Source organism: Cygnus atratus, chromosome 11 (genome assembly GCF_013377495.2).
Source record: "Cygnus atratus isolate AKBS03 ecotype Queensland, Australia chromosome 11, CAtr_DNAZoo_HiC_assembly, whole genome shotgun sequence".
NCBI classification, from domain to species: domain Eukaryota; kingdom Metazoa; phylum Chordata; class Aves; order Anseriformes; family Anatidae; genus Cygnus; species Cygnus atratus.
Window position 1 is genome coordinate 3278907 of NC_066372.1, and position 17868 is coordinate 3296774.

At 38.4% G+C, this 17868-nt stretch overlaps 1 protein-coding gene across 1 annotated transcript in view; it reads right to left on the minus strand.

Moving 5' to 3' along the window:
* Positions 1-17868, minus strand: part of PRTG (protogenin) — a 78471-nt gene that overhangs the window by 26314 nt on the left and 34289 nt on the right. The window contains 7 exon segments of the mRNA XM_035553748.1: positions 8414-8602; positions 9319-9624; positions 10659-10823; positions 14739-14986; positions 15632-15791; positions 16352-16510; positions 17666-17803. Of these exon segments, the coding sequence (XP_035409641.1) occupies positions 8414-8602; positions 9319-9624; positions 10659-10823; positions 14739-14986; positions 15632-15791; positions 16352-16510; positions 17666-17803 (1365 nt within the window).

Below are 17868 nucleotides of genomic sequence, written 5' to 3' on the forward strand. Positions count from 1 at the left end.
TATTTTTGTTAAACAAAGGAAGAAAATAATAATTAAAAAAAACACAGGAAAAAAATTAAGAAATGTAACTAGTCTTGTACAGCAAATGTTTTCTTCTGTCCACTCTGAAGTCTCTTTCATGTGCTAATGGTGGCATTTTTTTAAACTCTTCCCCTTTGACTTACTCAGACCTTTAAGGACCTCACACATCTAATGGTTCCTCACATTCACCAAGAACAATCAAGAAAGGTCTGGGGGTTGACGTGCAGTATGATTAATGGACAATGTTGATTTAATTTCCTATAACAGGAGTTTTTTCTAAGCCTTCTCCAAGGAGCAGTTTCTTTGCAATCCACGACTTAAGTATTTTACTAATGAAGTCCAATAAATAGCAAATTAAATAATGCTGTCTCCCAGAGACAAATCCTCCCACTTAAGAAAAAGAAAAACTACCGTATTTAAAGTTCCGTTTAGATCTAAAAAAAATAGGTTGTATAACATAATGTACATAGTTTTGTGGGTTTTTTGTTGGTGGTGGTTTGTTTGTTTCTTTTAAGAAAGAAACATAAGCAATTATCAGATCACGCCTGCCATTTTACCTGCTTGCTCTTTTCCTTTAAAACTGCATTTTCCAATTCCAATAAATTAGTCTTTATTTACTGGTAACATTTAAAAATATATCTATTAAAAAATATGTTATTACATATTGGTTGTAATAGTTGAAACATTTCAAAAGCAACTTTGAGAGTTTTTCTTTACATCAAGAAAATTGTAAATTACTTCAAATAGTGATCAACGTGTCCTTTCCGTGAAGCAAATTTTAATCTTCAGCTCCAGCAAATGAACAATGAAACACTATTTGCATACATCCTAACTGTTACTCAATCAACATGACACAATTTCCCAACTGAATTCCCACACAGGGTTAGGTTTAAATGGTGGAATTTCTAGCCCAAGAACACAGAGCAGCAGAGAGCATTTCCTGCAAGCATTTTCCTTCACCACCACAGAAAACTTTCCTTTGAAATACTTTGAAGACATACAGTTGCTGTACTAGAGGCTGGCGAGTTCTTTTGCCCAATTGCAAATCACATCCCCTCCAATTTTCAGTGCTTTGCCCAGCCCCCTTGATTCCAGTTCTTAGAGTTGCAACACAATTAGCCTGATGTGCAAAATAACTAGTCTGATGTTCTGAGTGAAAACAACTGCACCCAACTCAGTGTCAGGGACAGCTGATAAAGGGAAAGTCTTCCCAAAATACAGGCAATAACCCTCCAAGCTACTGGAGCAGGCCCATGGAAGATAATCTCTACTGTTGCCTTAATAAAGCTTTTGTGTTTTTAATCTATAAAATTGTTGCAAGGCATCATCCCATGCAATAATGAAACTTCCTTCATCCTGACAGCTCCCACTATCTCTTTAGAGAGCTAGGCTTAACTGGTCTTAACACTTTCTTTTGTTTTTTGAAGTACAGTACATTCAGTCTTCAATCTTCACTTGGCTATTTCTTCCCTCACCCTGTCCCTCCCCTTTAAAGTGCAACTAACTTAGGAAGTTAAAATGAATCACTGCAAAAGTCAAGGCATGTTCAAATGAGGACGTCAGGACTATTTTCCCAGATAAATGGATTCAAACAGAGTAGTTCAGGGAGCACGTTTGAGAAGGTTACATTAAAAAAATGCTAGGCAATCCTTCTGACACGGAATCTACCCATTTCTGAAAGATCTTAACCATCTAAGAGAGCAAGAGTACATCTTTCTGACCCCAAATCAATCTTACCATGCAGACAAATAATTCTCTATCAGTTTTAAAACTATTTCATGACTCTGCATTTAACTCATAGAAGCCCAGAGATTTCTCTTAATGAGCGTTTGCCCTGTTTTGTCATATGTAACATTTTAATCGACATCTAAACAGTTATGCTGCTAATGTAGATTTTACAGATTTCAGTACTTCAGCACCCATTAGGTTTGATTGCTGGCTAAATCAGTAAACTATTGAGAGACTTGGTGGTGTAATTTAATATTGGCAAATACACTAAACATTAATGAAAGCTTTCCATTACAAATCAACTGTGTGAAAATAACATTTATTTTCAAAAACAACGCAGGCATCTAAAAACCAAAAAGAACCAATAAATCAAGTTTATTTAATAAAGGTTGTAGTGTCAGAAAGAATGTGATAATCAAAGTAATCTCTTTTTCTGAGAACAAAAATTAAGCTGAAAATATGTAATTATGAGACAAACGTGATAGAGCACAGTGCAAGAGGAATATAACCACAGAACTGCACAGGAAGGAAGGCACTCCATTTTTACAGATGTGGCACTTGAACTGCACAATAACTATGCAGCATTAGCAGCTGATAGTTAACTGGCCTCTCTTGAGCAAATCTGCTCAAAAACAAGCTGATATTTATCCAGGATTCCCACTCCGTCATCTCTAGGAGTGCTTAAATAAAGTGGAGCCAGACACACAGTTGTTGTAATGGATGCCATGCCAATAAGCTCCAACAAAGGGACATACAGTAAAAGCGAGCTTCAGTTTTGCTTGGTAAAAATTCAATTTATAACCTGCGTGAGTCGATTTTTCATCTGAACAGAGCAGTTTATTTTTCTTCCATGAGAGAGGCACAAATTTAAGGAAGTGGGTCAGTCTGCGAATCCATTTGTCTGGTCACCTCATCTCAGTGAATTTGTTCTAACCAACTTCCTGCTGCTCCCCACTGCCCTGTCCTGGCACACATCACGCTGCACACAGACCAACAATTACTTAGTCAAAAATGTTGCACAAGACAAAGGTTTCACTCCTTCCCTGCCCCTGGCACCCAGCCTAGTTTTTACACATCCAAGAATAAACCTGAATCAAAAGGAACTCCCTGCTACAAATCTATCTAGAGAAACTACTAGCACTGACTTACATTTGAAACAAAATTTAATGCACCAGTTTGTAAATACCAACCATGGAACAGGAAAAAAATATATATACATATATATATGTATGTATATATATGAGATCACTATTTACACTTACAGCCTGTAAATGCAATATAGCTCTGTACATAAAAGGGACAAAAGCTTATCAAAGCAGCACTGGCTCTGATATTTTACAGGTAGAAAAGACTTCCAGTGTAGCAAAGCCCCCTCCCTTGCGTCTCTTAATCATAAGGGTTTCTCCCCCACCCCTTCTAAACCCAGAAAACAGGAACAAGGAAAAAATGATATGCAGATATGCCGTGTCTGCCTTTGGAAGACAGGCTCATTTAAAGTGGTGACAGGTCCGCCTTTCATGACTATGAAGCAAGGAATGTGCCTCTTGCTTACTGACGTGTAGTAGAAGCATATCGTACCAGGACTAGCCCAAGAGTTTGGGACTGTTAAATACAAATATACATAAACTGCCACATCTGCGAAAGAGTAAAAGGTCACAGCTGAGGAAAAGGCTGCTTTAAGCACACCCAACCTACTTCTTTGGGGTTTATTACTATGCAATTCAACCAATTCCTCCTCCCCTCGCTCAGCAAATCCCTCATGTTTTAGCTGATAAGTTGTAGTAGCAAGCCTGTTACACACAATCAGAAGAATTGACAGATAAGAGGTTTAGTTTAAGGATGTAATCAGTGTGAGTAAACACTGGACTGACCCAGCTGTAAACAGTGGTAATAAATGATAATATTTGTCCTGGTCACCTACTGAGCTATTAGACACTTTTCACTATGCAACCATGTTAGGTATAATGGCTACAGCATACACAGCACACAGGACTATCATCTGCTATTATAAGCAAAACAAAACAAAAAATGAGCTTTTAGTTGTTCTTTATTAAGAACTGATGTCATTTCTGATTTTTCTGTATTTATTTTAAAAGACTGCTGCAATCTGCTCAAATAAAAATATGAATGTCTGACTTGACGTAGAGTATCTCAAGCAAAAATAAAGGCCTGCAATACTAGAAAATACTTCATCGAATTAAATTTGAGAACAATTAAATGAATTTTAAAAAAAAAGCATGCTGAAGTTGAAGTTGTAGGGTTTTTCACATTATTTCACTAAACCATTCAAATGCTTGGTTCCTTGAAATTTGTATGTGAATCCCAAGCTAAATTTTCACGGTAACTTATAACCATACAGTAATATCAATTCCCACGTATGCAATTTTGGATATCCCAAAGTTTTCAGATACAAATAAGCAAGACTACATTTTGACACAAACAAAACCTGGGATCAAACTGAAATTACAGCCCTAGCTATCAGAAATAACTACCTTGACACACCAATAGTCATGATCTGAAATTAAAAAATAGACAATGCTCTTAGAGTATTCCTTCTCGATATTACAACATTTGCAGCTCTTAATGAGAAAGATGGCATTAAAGCTGAAGTTTTTAAGATGTACACTTTCTCACGCATGCATCTGCAATATGTTGGGGGGGGGGGGGGGGAGGGAATCAAACCACTATGTCATATCAGACCATTATATCAACTGCTTTATGAAACTTCATAAGCACTTCTATGAAATTACTTAAAAAGGCACTTGGGTGACATGCATCTGACAGTTCAGTTGGAGAAATTCTTTGCGCTGACTCTTCTTTTATATCTTTATTCCATTTCTATAGGTTGTAGATTGACCTTGTCTTTGCTGCTCTTGATTAAAATTAGCTATAATCATAGTTATAAAGCAATATAAATAGATCCAGGGGAAATTAAACAACTGAAGGCCAAATCTCCAGGGGAATGCTAAATGTAGTAGGGAGCTTGTTAATTCTTCTGCACAAACCCCCTCTTTAGATCAGAGTGTCATGCAGGGTCACAAAACATGTCTTTGCATCACATAGATTTTGACAAATTCTTCACAAAAGCACTTAGATATTTTGTCCAAGTGAGGGGTGAAATACACTTTTCCTCATTTCTCCTCTCTGTAACTAGAAAAGGGTAGGACAAAGAACAATTTCAGGGAAGCAAGGAAGTTCTGCTGATTACTACTGAACTTTTTGATAACACAGAGTATATTGCGTAAATGAGTCTGTCACTACATAAGTATTTTTCCAGAGGAACTGGACTGAGTAGGAGGACGTCACTAGGTAATGTAAAACTGGAGTACCAGGAGAAGTAGCAAGGGATTGTGACATCCCTCATGTCACACACCTTTAGGTAACCCCAGTCAGCATAGAAGCAGCTTTCCCAGACAGAAGACTTGCAGGCTCTCCAAGCCTCACAGGAACCACCAAACAATTATTATTATTATATTTATACATACGCATATACATGCGTATACACATACGTGTGTGTATATATATATATATATATATATATATATATATAAAAAACATACCCACACACATATATAAAGCAGATGGGCTCCGTTTCATGGTCCTCCAGTCACCTGGCAGGTCCTGGCCAGCCCCTGCAGCCTGCAAGTGCCCCCAGCCCTGGGAGCCAGCGGTGCTCCTGGGGGCTGCGGTCCCTAGCGCGGACGCTCCGCTCCACAGGTTCTCCTGGGAAGGGCCCTGCGCCAGGGCAAGGCCCAGGTATGTGTGCTCCCATGCTCAAGGCGTTTTCACCAAAGCTAACAGACCAGTTTTTCCATCCCCTAAGGTGTTTCTGTCTGAAAACGGTTATTTTGCATGATATCATCTTGTATACAACAGAAACAAGAGAGCACCTCAGGTGTACACATTTCTGCCACAACCTGCTTGCCTTCAGGTTTGTGTGCATTTGGTGAGACTCTGCGTTAGCTTTGTCACCTAAGAGCAACTTTCTGAAATCCTCACTGTAACTACCATCACACAAGGTGGTAGGGCTCTCAGAGAGCAACTAAAGAAGAATGAACTTGCAGAGTGAATTCTTCCTTTCCTCCCTCACTCCAAGTGTAAAAGGCACTAATGGCACAAGAACACGTTGCATTCCCCCATCACCAGAAGCATCCATTTAATTAGTAAAAAAATATTGCTGTTACTAGCATAAGAACTATTATTTTTCTTTAATTAAAATTAATTCCAGGCAGCTTTAAGAACTGTGTTCTTGTGTTGCAGCATCATCATGGATCATGTTTTTTCGAGTCTGATAAGCAAGAAGCTGCATGATTTTAAACTCTATAGATGCAGGCTGCAGAATGAGGTTCCCATCAGTAGTGCCACATAGTTATGAAGAGTTCCTGGCTTCAATAAACCAAATAAGCCTAAAATGGGTTCTTCAGAGCCACTGCTCCTCTTGTATAGGCTCTACCCTCCTAACGATCATATATTTGGCTGCGCAGTGAGCTGTGGCAAGCAAATAAATACCTAGTGCAATAGTGATTACTGGTGATACTGAGGCAGGGATATATATGCACATGCTTAAAATTCTTTAAGAAAAACTGATCTGAAGACATTGAAAAGTGGGAAATGACCTTCTCCGGACACTCCCTTTGACTTTTAAAGCCATGGAAAGAAGGTTCCCAAACAAACCCTTCCACCAACCGAACTTGCTTCAACTTCTGAACACACATTCTGAAACATTACCGAAACAGAACCTGTAACAACAGATTCATCAAGTCATAATGAAAGACTTTCTGCTAAGTAAAGAGTCAGAACTTTATAGAGCAGGAAGAAGCAAAGGAAGAATTAAAAATAGAGGCAAAAATGCATGGTATGCACTCAGTAGTCTGCTCCTGTGGCAAATTCAAGTGATAATGGAATTTTACACTTGTCTGGGAAATGGCCTGCTATTGAAAATAAATGCCAAGACCTTTAACACAAACAGATGTATATGTGAAACTGTGAATACTTATTTTGAGAAAGGCAGCCCTGACATTGATCAGATCATTTAATTCTATTTACGTGGTGACTATCATGCTAAATAACCCAGTTTCAAAATACACAGAAGTAACTGGGGAGACATAACACTGGCGTAAGAGTGATCTGTTTTCAATAACATAAGGTAGGAACCAACAAGAGATTAAAATGTGGCATAATATTCATATTGACATATTTAATGTTCAGTCACTGAAACCTATTTTATACTGCCATTGCTGATTCTGATTTATCATCCTTATCTTTCCATCAGGAGTCCTGTAACCATTTGAAAGTCATTTACAGTAGTTACATCATCAATGCTATCAATCACCAATGTGAAAGTCAGTTTCCCAAACTCACTTTGCTTTTGTTTTCTCCTCTATGTGCTTACTGGAAAGGAAACCCAATAAAAACATACAGAATTCTGTAAAACTATATCCTAATCTGAGGAAAATTAGTATACTGAGAAAATTCACGTAATTTATTTTTTTTTTTGGGGGGGGGGGGGGGGGGGGGGGGGGAGGGGTGCCACACAGTTAATGAGTTTGCCTGTGTGAAATTATTGTTTAGTAACTGCATAACGAGAAGACAAAAAAAATGCATTTATGTCCTAGGACACAGATACCACATCCTTCCAACCCACAGCTCTTTTGTCTCACAGCTCAGTTAAACAGTCAGCTGCTGCCAGATGCTCTGGCTAGGAATGGTCACAGATGGTCAGTTGTCCAGTTAACAGACCAGAATGCTCTCCCCTAAAATAGTATCTCGACTGTATGCAGCAGATGAGAATTATCTGAGCATGGTCAAGAGGCCATTTGACCTAGTTAAGACTACAGGTCAATTTTGTTAATTTAGTAAAGATTAATTCTCCACACTACCCCTAATAAACTATCTCGACACATTTCAAATACTAAGTGTCAAGTCCTATATTACATTTGCTGATTATATTATAGATCCTATCTCTTTATGAACAAAGTCTCAGTTTTTTTTATATACATACAGAAGCACCTTCTAACTAAGGGTGATATCAAGACATCTGTACTGATATACTTGGCAAGAGCTGCAGAAGGAAACAGAGCCTGATGATCGATGGAAAGACTCCAATGGGACTCAGAAAGCTCTGTGCTCTAATCTTCGTGTTCAGTCCTGCAAATATTTACTAGTACTACTTAAAATATAAAAGAAATAACATGCAGAGGGACTACTAGCTACCACACCATGCATGTTACTATCCCATTAATATTTTAAGATAATTGTAGTTCATTTTTACTCAGCATCCCAGTAAAATTTTCAAGGATTTACAGTAGTGTGTCCTACAGCAATTCTGCAGTGAACAAACAGTGCTTGTAGAGCAGCGTAGGTGTGAAAAAGGCTACAAATAACACAGACATAGGCTAGAAACACCAGAGAAAAATCTTTGGTATTTTTTCTTCCAACTTATACAAGATTAACAAGACCTGGTTATCCAACCATTGTGCAGCATATATTTAGGGATAGGATTATTCCACCAGCAGCATAACTCAAACTTGCAAAACTTACTGCTGGGAAAATACATGGCCATACCTAACATTGTTGCCTTACGTGTCTGAAGATTTAAGATCCCTAGGACGTCCTTTGATCTTATTGTCTTCCAGAACAGTTAAGAAGTATTTTATACACTCACCTAAACCACTGACAGTATACTGCAGATCACTGGCATCCAAGAGAATTGGTCCATTTTCCTGTTGGCCCTCCTCCTTATAATACAGCTTGTACCCTTGAATAGCTGCAGTGTCCTCAGAGTCCTGCTGCCACTGTACTGTAATGGTTGTACAGTTCATTGGCTCCAAGCGCAGCTCAGGAGACTTTGGTGCTGGTTTTAGAGAAATATAATTATTATTATTATGATATTTGAGAAAAAAAAATCCATGCAAAAATCTGGTCATCCTTCACTCCTAAGTTCACTCTTCATTCTAGTTCATTCTTCTTTATTAATATGTTTGATTCCCTATAGCTAATCTAAAAGCATAATTTATGATAAATCAGGAAAAAAACATTTTTGAATTCAGCCTCTCCACTGCGTAATTTCCAAAATGAAGAAAAGGGTTTGACAGTGAAGAACTATGCTTTTTGAATTTGTTTGTTTTTTGATTAAAATCATGTAGAACAGAAGAAAACTGTGTTATCACTGGAAACAAGGCTACAGGCTAAAACATTTGATTTAAAGTTTCCTGCCACTGTGTCAAATATGTTAATACCATCATGCGACAACAATCAAAGATCAGCACAAAAATAGTAACAGCTTGTCTTCCTACTGTCCCATGTAAAGCACAAAACAGATTAGCTCCTCATCAACATTTGATCCTAAAACTATTAACTGCGTTTAATTTATTATTCTAGGAATCAGAAGTTTGTGCAGATTATCCACAAAATCATACATAGAGAACTATTTTCTAGATCACTAGAATAAGAACATGTAATGGGAAAACCTATTTCACATCCTTGTGCTACGTGTCAGAAAAATGTGTAGCCCTCAGACGAAGCCTGCAACTGACCCCATCTCCAAGGTGCCAGTAACATAACAATTACCTTTCACACTTGTAGCTTTCGGAGTCCGGTGGGAAGTCCACAAAGATGCCTCTCCCCAGCCAATCCTTGTTGCAGCAGTGATACGAACCAAGTAGACACTGTCAGGTCTCAGGCCTTCTAGGAGATATTCATCCGTAGACCCTGGAAGCTCCAAGACTTGGATCTTGCTCTCTGTGCTGAGGCGGAAAGACAGACGGTACAGGACCACCTGACCTCTCCTGTATTTTGCAGGAATTGGCAACCAAGAGATGAGAATATCTGTAGGACTCCGGCTCGTCAAACTAATTTCAGGAGCTCTCAAGGGAACTATAAAAGAAAAGGACAAAAGCTATTGAGCTCAGGAAAAAGATGTAAAATTCTCATCCAACACCTTAACCTATGATGAGGTACTTGTAATAAGAGAGTAAATAATCTAAAAAGTTTTGTATGGTCTTGTTTATTTTAAGAATAGCTTGACACTGCTCATACTTCTCACCTACATACAGTATAGACTTAGTATACAGTGTAGACTTCATACAGTATAGTCCTTTCTGTAAAGCCCTCAACATTTTAATCTCTTATTGCTGCCAACAGGAATTGATGGCAATCGGCACTTTACTGCTTTGCCAAACTGACTGTCAAGGTTAGATGAAGAAGCTTAAACTAGGAGTCTAGACACCCCCCTGCAGTGCTGAAGACTCTGTGCATATTCTGTTCCACCAACTGTGTTGTAAGGGTAGTAACTCCTGGCAAAGAGACAGGTGGATAACTGGAATGGGCAACGTTCCACACTGCCGAAGCTTAACACTGTTAGAATTTGTTAATCAGTTCCAGTGGGATGTACTAAACAATTTGTTGTTGACATGATGTTCTGGATAGTTAGACCACTGTGCAGAAATAAGTCAGTATGTTTTTTTCATGAAATTCGGATTCCACTAACAAGCACAGACACCACCCCCACACGCACATCAAAAACTACCACCTTAATTTTTTTGGTATGTCAAATTGTTATTCCAAATTTTCCTTCATAATTTCCAGAAGATGCACTGGGTGTGCAGTTCAAAATCCTAGGCTTCCAACACATTCTCAGCACTGAGGAAGTTCTTAAAGATCTGGAACAATTACCTGATTTAATGAAACATCTTTCAATGTAAAAAAAGACACCAAGTAATATATAATGTTGTCCTGTCAGAATGTTACCTTATTCTCATTCCTTCCATTAGCTAGCTCAGTCTTAGACTGCATGTATCCAGAAGTCTCACTGATGTCACTGGATCCTCGAGAGATGTTAGCACTTGATTGCACATTTCTACTCAGTGCAAATAAAAATGCTCACTTAAAATGAGTGGTATTTGTCTTACCATCTTCGAGGGTGTGCTGAGTCACATGATCTGACATCTGACTGGCTCCCAGAGGCATATAAGCCACAATATAGAAGGTATAGTTGCTTGCTGGATCCAAATCATCAATAATGTAATGGGTTGTATCATTTCCAATGACCACTTGGTACTCTTCATTGTTTAAACCTGCCATAAAACAAGGGTAAAAGAAACAAAAATTTCTCACTATCTGTAAACATCACGGTGCTTGGATTTGAGATCTTACCAAGTTATTTCATGATCTTCCCCAGCCTACGTCTATTTTTTCAACCTACTAAGTAGAGTTCTTTTATGCACAGGAGTAACTGTGCCTTGCTGTGGTGTATGTTATGGTGTTTCAGGATTTTCACGAATAAGGGACACTGAATGCAACTCTAAACCCCTTTTTAGAATCAGTCACAACAAACTGTGCCCAATGTACAGTAACACAACACATGAGCTCTAATTGCCTTATCGTTCATAGCAAACTTCTAAATCTATTTGTTTAGAGTCAGGGAGGTTTTTTCAAACCTATTTACAGAGCTTTTAATATAGCAGACTGGGAGGAATGCAAAGCCTTCACTCCATCAAAACAAAACAAACAAAAAAAAACAAACAAAAAAACCCGCCCCCCCCTAAACAAAACCAAACAAACAGAAAGAAATTATTCAGTGAAAGGATCTTATTTTAGCCCTTCAAATTCTAGTACATTTGATTGACATTTTTTTTCTTTTATTTGGAAAAAGGCCAATAGGAATAGCCTAGAAAGAACTTCAAAAGTGTTTTGCTCCTTAATGAGTCGTTAAAAAAAAGGAGAGAAAATAAGAGACAGGAAAAAAAATCTCAGCAATTCACATTAAAATATGCATAGCAATGCAAGCAGCAGTCTTGTCTTTGCGGGGCTTTATTCCTATAGAGGAAGGCTATAAAGTGGAATACGTGTGGTGAAAGCTGCTGTGCTAACGAACAATTCACACCGAATGCATGTCAACTTAATCAAAACGCTGTAAGAGCCAGCTCCTCCTCTTCACAACTGAATTTATAAACAAAACGAAAGGCAAATTCCACCATTAAGTTTTCCCACATTTATGAATTAACTTGATAGCATTTTAATTAGACAAGATTACGAGCATCTCACAACAGACTAGTTAATGGCTTGTTAATTACGAATTGCAAGGCACGATTTCTGACCTGCTAAACAAGATCCTTGAGCTCAAATTAAAAGGACTTGTTCTCTCATTGAATGGATTGCTAGGCCTCATGCAGAGGCCCTAATGAAACAGCCATAATAGAGAACAAGGCTTGCCTTCCACCACAATCAGTGTTCCCTTTGTGCCTTTTCTGAATCACTAACAAGGAATTAACACACTCCAACATGCACGCTCATCAGACCCTTATTCTTCTTGCTACTATGACCCCGATTTGAATGCAAAATATTCCGCTTAAAAGAAACAACAAAAAAAAAGGCAAAAAACACGACAAAAGACACCACACCACCTGTTAGTTTATTCAACTAACTTCATTAAAACCTTTTTTTTTCTTGAATTTAAATAAGGAAGAGGACCTGAACGTCTTTTTATAGGGAAGCAGCAGAATGCTCAAGTTGTGAAATTAAACGATGAGCGATGGTATCTTTTGTATTCAAAGCACCTACCACACTGTGAACTCTACGGAAAATTCTCGGGAACTGCATATGATTAGTGTATTGTCCAGGTTTCCTTTATGTTTCAGACTTATGGAATCATAAGCATCAGTAGGAGACTTAGCAAGCATTTTGTTATTTTTTGTAATAAAACCTTACTCACTCACACTGACAAATAAGGTTCCTAAATAAACCACCAAGCAATACATAAAGAAAAAAGTTACACACATCAGAATCTTTAAGCAAGTTAGATATGCTCTAGTTAAGTGGGAGACATCTGAGGTTCTTTTTAATATTAATTAGCGTCTGAAACAAATTGTGAGGGTGGACTGAGGAAAGACACGCTGAAGAAAATGATGACAGCAATACCTTGATCCAAACTACTTACACAAACACATAATTATCCAGAATTCTTACAAAGTAAGCAAGGCATGTCAATGTCAGTGAATTTTAGCAACTCTGAGCCCAGGTATGGTGTGAATGTCATCTCACTGAATCAAAAGATTATCCTTTAATTTGCATTTCTTCAAATACAGTTGCCCTAAAACTGAAATTACAGAACCAACTGATGTGATACTTCCTCGCAAAGGCATGCTTTCTAGATTTTTAATAATGCCTCTGATGTGGGCAACATCCTCTGAAAGGTTCACCGACTACCTCTTAGAAAGTAGCTATTTTTACAGGAGTGCTGTCCACTAGCCTTTGAACCCAAACATTTTCTACAATACAAAACAAGCCAAAAATGTTTTTATGCCCTGATGCAGAACTTCTGGTACCAGTTAAAAATGCACACAAATCACCCACATTTTGATTCCCAGCACTGAAATTACTCCACATAACGTAGCCCCTCCCACTCCCCACCGGGGAGTTTTTAATGTGAAAGGATACACAACAGCCTTACGTGAAATAAATGTCACAAGGCTGTCTGGAAAGATTAACAAAATGAGTATTTGAGAAAGCAAGCTCAAATAATACGGGGTTTGGTGGGTTTTGTTTTGTTTTTATTTCACAAGACACAACATTTGTATAAGCAAGCAAAGGATACAACGACTGCAAAACAATTTTGCAGAATACAAATTTTAGAAGATTTTTCACTGTGAAAGAGTATTTCCTGCACAAATACAAGCTTCCCTAAGGACAATTTCCCAGTTTTCTTTGAAGTTACCCAGTCTCTGCTCTCTACACTGGCACCGGACATACAATTACCCAGATAGCTTATCTAGTGTGACTTTATTCATATTAGCTTTGAGTGGGGGTTGTCAGCACAATACCTCAGTGACTGAAAGTGTAGGGGGTAATTTCCCGCACCTCTTGTCCTCATTATCTTTTAAAACTCTTTCCTTCCTTCCTTCAGACAAAATTCTCTTGTGTCCTGAAAGATTCCACTTGCAAAAGCAAAGGCAGCTATTCCTGCATCAGTATTAGAGTAATTAAGCTGTCCTTCCTGTCCTCTGCTTAGCAGATGGCAGACTGGTATTCCACACAGAGCTGAGCATCTGCAGTCCTGTCGTTGAATAAACTAGTTACTGAATAGAAATGAAAAAAAATCAGTCCTCCTAGAAAACAGAGCTGCATTACAGCTTAGTTTAAGCCACACACCAAACAAAATTTCAGGTCCTTCGGCAGTCACTTCTCTTACTTATGAACAATCCCTGTTTTCTATCACCCTAAAGATTTCCTTAACTTAAAGGAATCGCATAACACTAAGTGATTATAAATGTCTAGTTATTCATTTTTCTTTTAATTATCCATTCCCTGTTACATAGGAATTCATATAATATTTAAGAGGCTACAGCAAACAGTTCATGGCTATTTCCACATATTTGGAAAGTTCGAATATATATTTTTCTCATTATAGGAGAGCAAGGGGTGAAAGGAGTGCAAATTTTCTCACTAAGTCAATATTCTAAGAGATAATAGCTAAAGCCAATAACATGTCAATTATTCTACTCCAGAACACATGGAAATCTGTAAAGTCACAAGAACTGGGGGATATAGACAGAAGAGCTGAATCTAGTGAAAATGTCAACTCTGTAAGCCTCCAGGACTCTGGTATATGCTCTGTCCTTCCTAACCAAGCAAACATATGGAAGAGAGCTAGGCAGAATTTCCCCCTGAGGACAAATTGAGGGAAACCCAGACATTAGTAGGGAGGTCCCAACTTTTAAAGCCCATTGCTGACTTCAAAATCTGTTCACTGGAATGATAAGACAAAGGTGAGTTGGAAGAGCAATCAGTCCCACAAACGAGATGAGTTCGCAAAAGCATTTTTGCCCACGCATGTCTGTTGGTTACAATATGGATTTTTATGCTCTTATGCTCTGATGAAGCCCTGGTCATCAGCCATTCAAATTCGGCACCTCTTGGACAGACATTCAAGTTCTTACTACATATAAGTATATATAATAGTATATGGAAACAAATTAAATTAAACTGCTTACCTTCCGCTTTCATGTAATGCACAGAGTATGCAATCACTTTGTCTGAATTATACAGCGGCCTCTCCCACGCTAGCAGGATTGCTGAGCTTGACATTGTTTCAGCATGGACATTATAAGGTGCACTGGGTCTGTCTTCTGACATAACTACAGTAAGCCTGGCCCTGGAGAGCACAGATCCTTGACTGTTCTCAGCCATGCACTGATAAATGGCATCATCTTCAGGAATGATCTGGTTAATCACCAATTTACTGAATTCAAAAGGAAGAAAAAAAGGAAAAAAGAAAAGCTTACATCTTGAATAAACGTAGCTCTATTGAATACAACAACAGTTACATTTCCTCTATTTCATGAGTTTAAATGATTTGTACTTCACAAACTTTTCAATTAGAAATTAATGTGCTGTTGTGAAATTTAGCAACCTGTAGTGTTACTCAAAACCTGCCATGTCAGTATTCGTGTTTAGGCCTGCAAAGCCAGGCACAATGAAAATAAGCCTGTAAATCTATTGCTCCTTGCAAATAGCACAACCTTAGGATTGTCATTTCTTAACCAACTCTTTAGTATGAGCTGTTCGCTACACAGGAGTGAAACAGGCCTCAAACAACTTGCAACATTCTGGTCTGTACTACACTACTGTAAATCTAGAGTAACTCCATTGTGAAACCACTTGAGTTTCCTCCCTGGTAATGCAGAGAACACAAAATCTTCATTGAGGATTTTAGGTATCGGCTAACTTGCATTCCTTCTGCCTGTGAAGTGTCCATAATGTTACACTTAATTTTGTTTACTTGAGTTATATCTTGTTTGGCTATATTTAGTTACTGGAATCTCATCCTTTCATAAGAACTGTATTCTTCACAGGCACACCTCTCATACAGCAATGGACATCTTACCTGTTGTACATTTTTATTCTACCATTGGAATGTATCCTCCTTCCATTTTTCAGCCATGAAATTTTGGGGGCAGGAATTCCTTCTGCCTGACAGGCAAAACGAGCAGTACCAGCTCTAGGCCTTGTTAAACTTTCTGGCCATTCCACAAATGAAGGTGGAGCTACAGGTAAGTAACAAGCAAAAAAAAATCAAGCCCACATAAATGCCAGGACAGTCAGACTAAGAAAGAACTTTCCCACACACAAGCCCCTCTCCTCAGGCCACTCAAGCATAAACATACCCATGCAGAAAGCACATTTCATGTGAACAAAGCATGTTTAAAAACACATACTCCCTCCACAAAAAGCAACATTGCTACACATTTTTGATTTTGCATTTATAAATACAAACAATGAATCAAACTCCAGTCTACAACAAACTTCTAATGACTCACACAGGTGTATTACATATTTTTACTTTGTCACTAGATTTTGTTTTGGAAGTCAACCTTCCCAGATGAAACACTGCACCTGTCTATCTCTAAGTGCAAATGAACTATTAGTTTGTAACTCAAATGTCGAATGCCTGGCGCATCTCATGTGAGTCAAGTGACAAAAGAATGCAGCCACAGATCTGTGATCCGTTTCACCTTGGCAACCTCCCTAAATCCAACCCCCTACAAAGCACAGCTCAAGAGAGAAGCAGGACGTTGAAACAAAGCCGAAGTCAAAGCAGGCTCACCCAGCACAGTGAGAGTTGCCATTGCTACTGTGAAGTTTCGTGTGCCAGGAATAGTGGCTCGACAGACATACACGCCTGCATGCTGCATCTTCACGTCAGAGATCATGAGGTTCCCATTTCCAAGGACACGAGTATTGAAGACATCAATGGACTTATGGTCTATTTGAGACAGTGGGAGAAGTATGGTTAGGAAGTTGCTCAGTGTATTCCAATAACCAATCTGAATAAGGTTGCCTAAATAGTAATGGCATGGATTTGAGTTTAAAGATCAAAAAATGCAAAGAAAAATCTCAGATGAGTTTTCAGAGATTGCCATTTTGTATTTGCTTTGAGCTTAACTCTTAGTTATCTGACCATTCAGACAGTTAGGTTACTCCACTTAGTAAGTCGATGTATCTGATACTCTCCATCACAGCTAAAAACTAATGCCATTTTCCCAGTTACCCTCCCCATTTGTCTTGCACTAAGATTCAGTTCATCACTACCAACAGGGATCATCCACCTCCATCTGAATTATGCTGGGGATAAAACAAACATATTTGATTACCATATATTTTATTTTTCTAAGGAAAAAACCCTTAAGCTAACTGTCACACAATTTTTTTAAAAAATAAAACTTGTTTGTCCACAAGAACTACTGAATCAACCAGGAAACACAGTTATTTCTCCCACTTCTAGAAATAAAAGGTAGGAAAACTTTTGACAATTTGCTTCTACAGGTATAGTCTTGACTTTCACATTTAGGTATGTATAACAAGACGTGAAAACAGAGGCAATTTGCATAGCAAAAAGGGGTTCCACTGATGAACATTCTTACTCCTATTGCATTCCCTCTGTTCTTTTTCCCCTTCCAGTCAGATTACTTGCGCTCTAAGGCAATCCAGGGTCTGAACAGCCCATTAATACAACGTCCAAATCCCATTCACATGCTGCTTCTAAGAAGAATAGGGGAAGAAACATTTACAGGATTGTTTTGTAGGATGCAGTCACTCCAATCTGCCCTAACTTACCAGTGATTCTGTTCTGATTCACAGGTTCCTGGAGGTCACTGCCCCACCTGGCACCCTGTCCATAATGTACTGGGGGCAGTTCAGGACTGATAACAGAAGCAGGCAAACCTCACGAAACCTCAGGGGTTCTCTACAGCAGTATGGAAGTATGTGACAAAGAGTTCCACTTATCCTACCCTAACCTACAAATCATTGCCTACTACATGAAGCCTCAGAACAGTAACCTAATTGCTGAAATCCTTTCTTTCCAGTTTCACTTCCTCTCCACAGGCTTAATGTTGTACGCTGTAATTTTAAGACCTACCTAACCGGCTCCATGAGATGATTGGCTTTGGATTCCCTGTGGCTACGCACTCCAGTATGACAGTTTGATGAAGAGATGCCGTAATGTTTTGAGGACCAGCTATAATAGCTGGCTTGTGAAAAGGCTTCAAATCTGAAGCTTTGAAGAAAAATAAAAATAATAATTAAAAAAAAAAGAACAAAGAAAGTGAGGGCAATTAAACA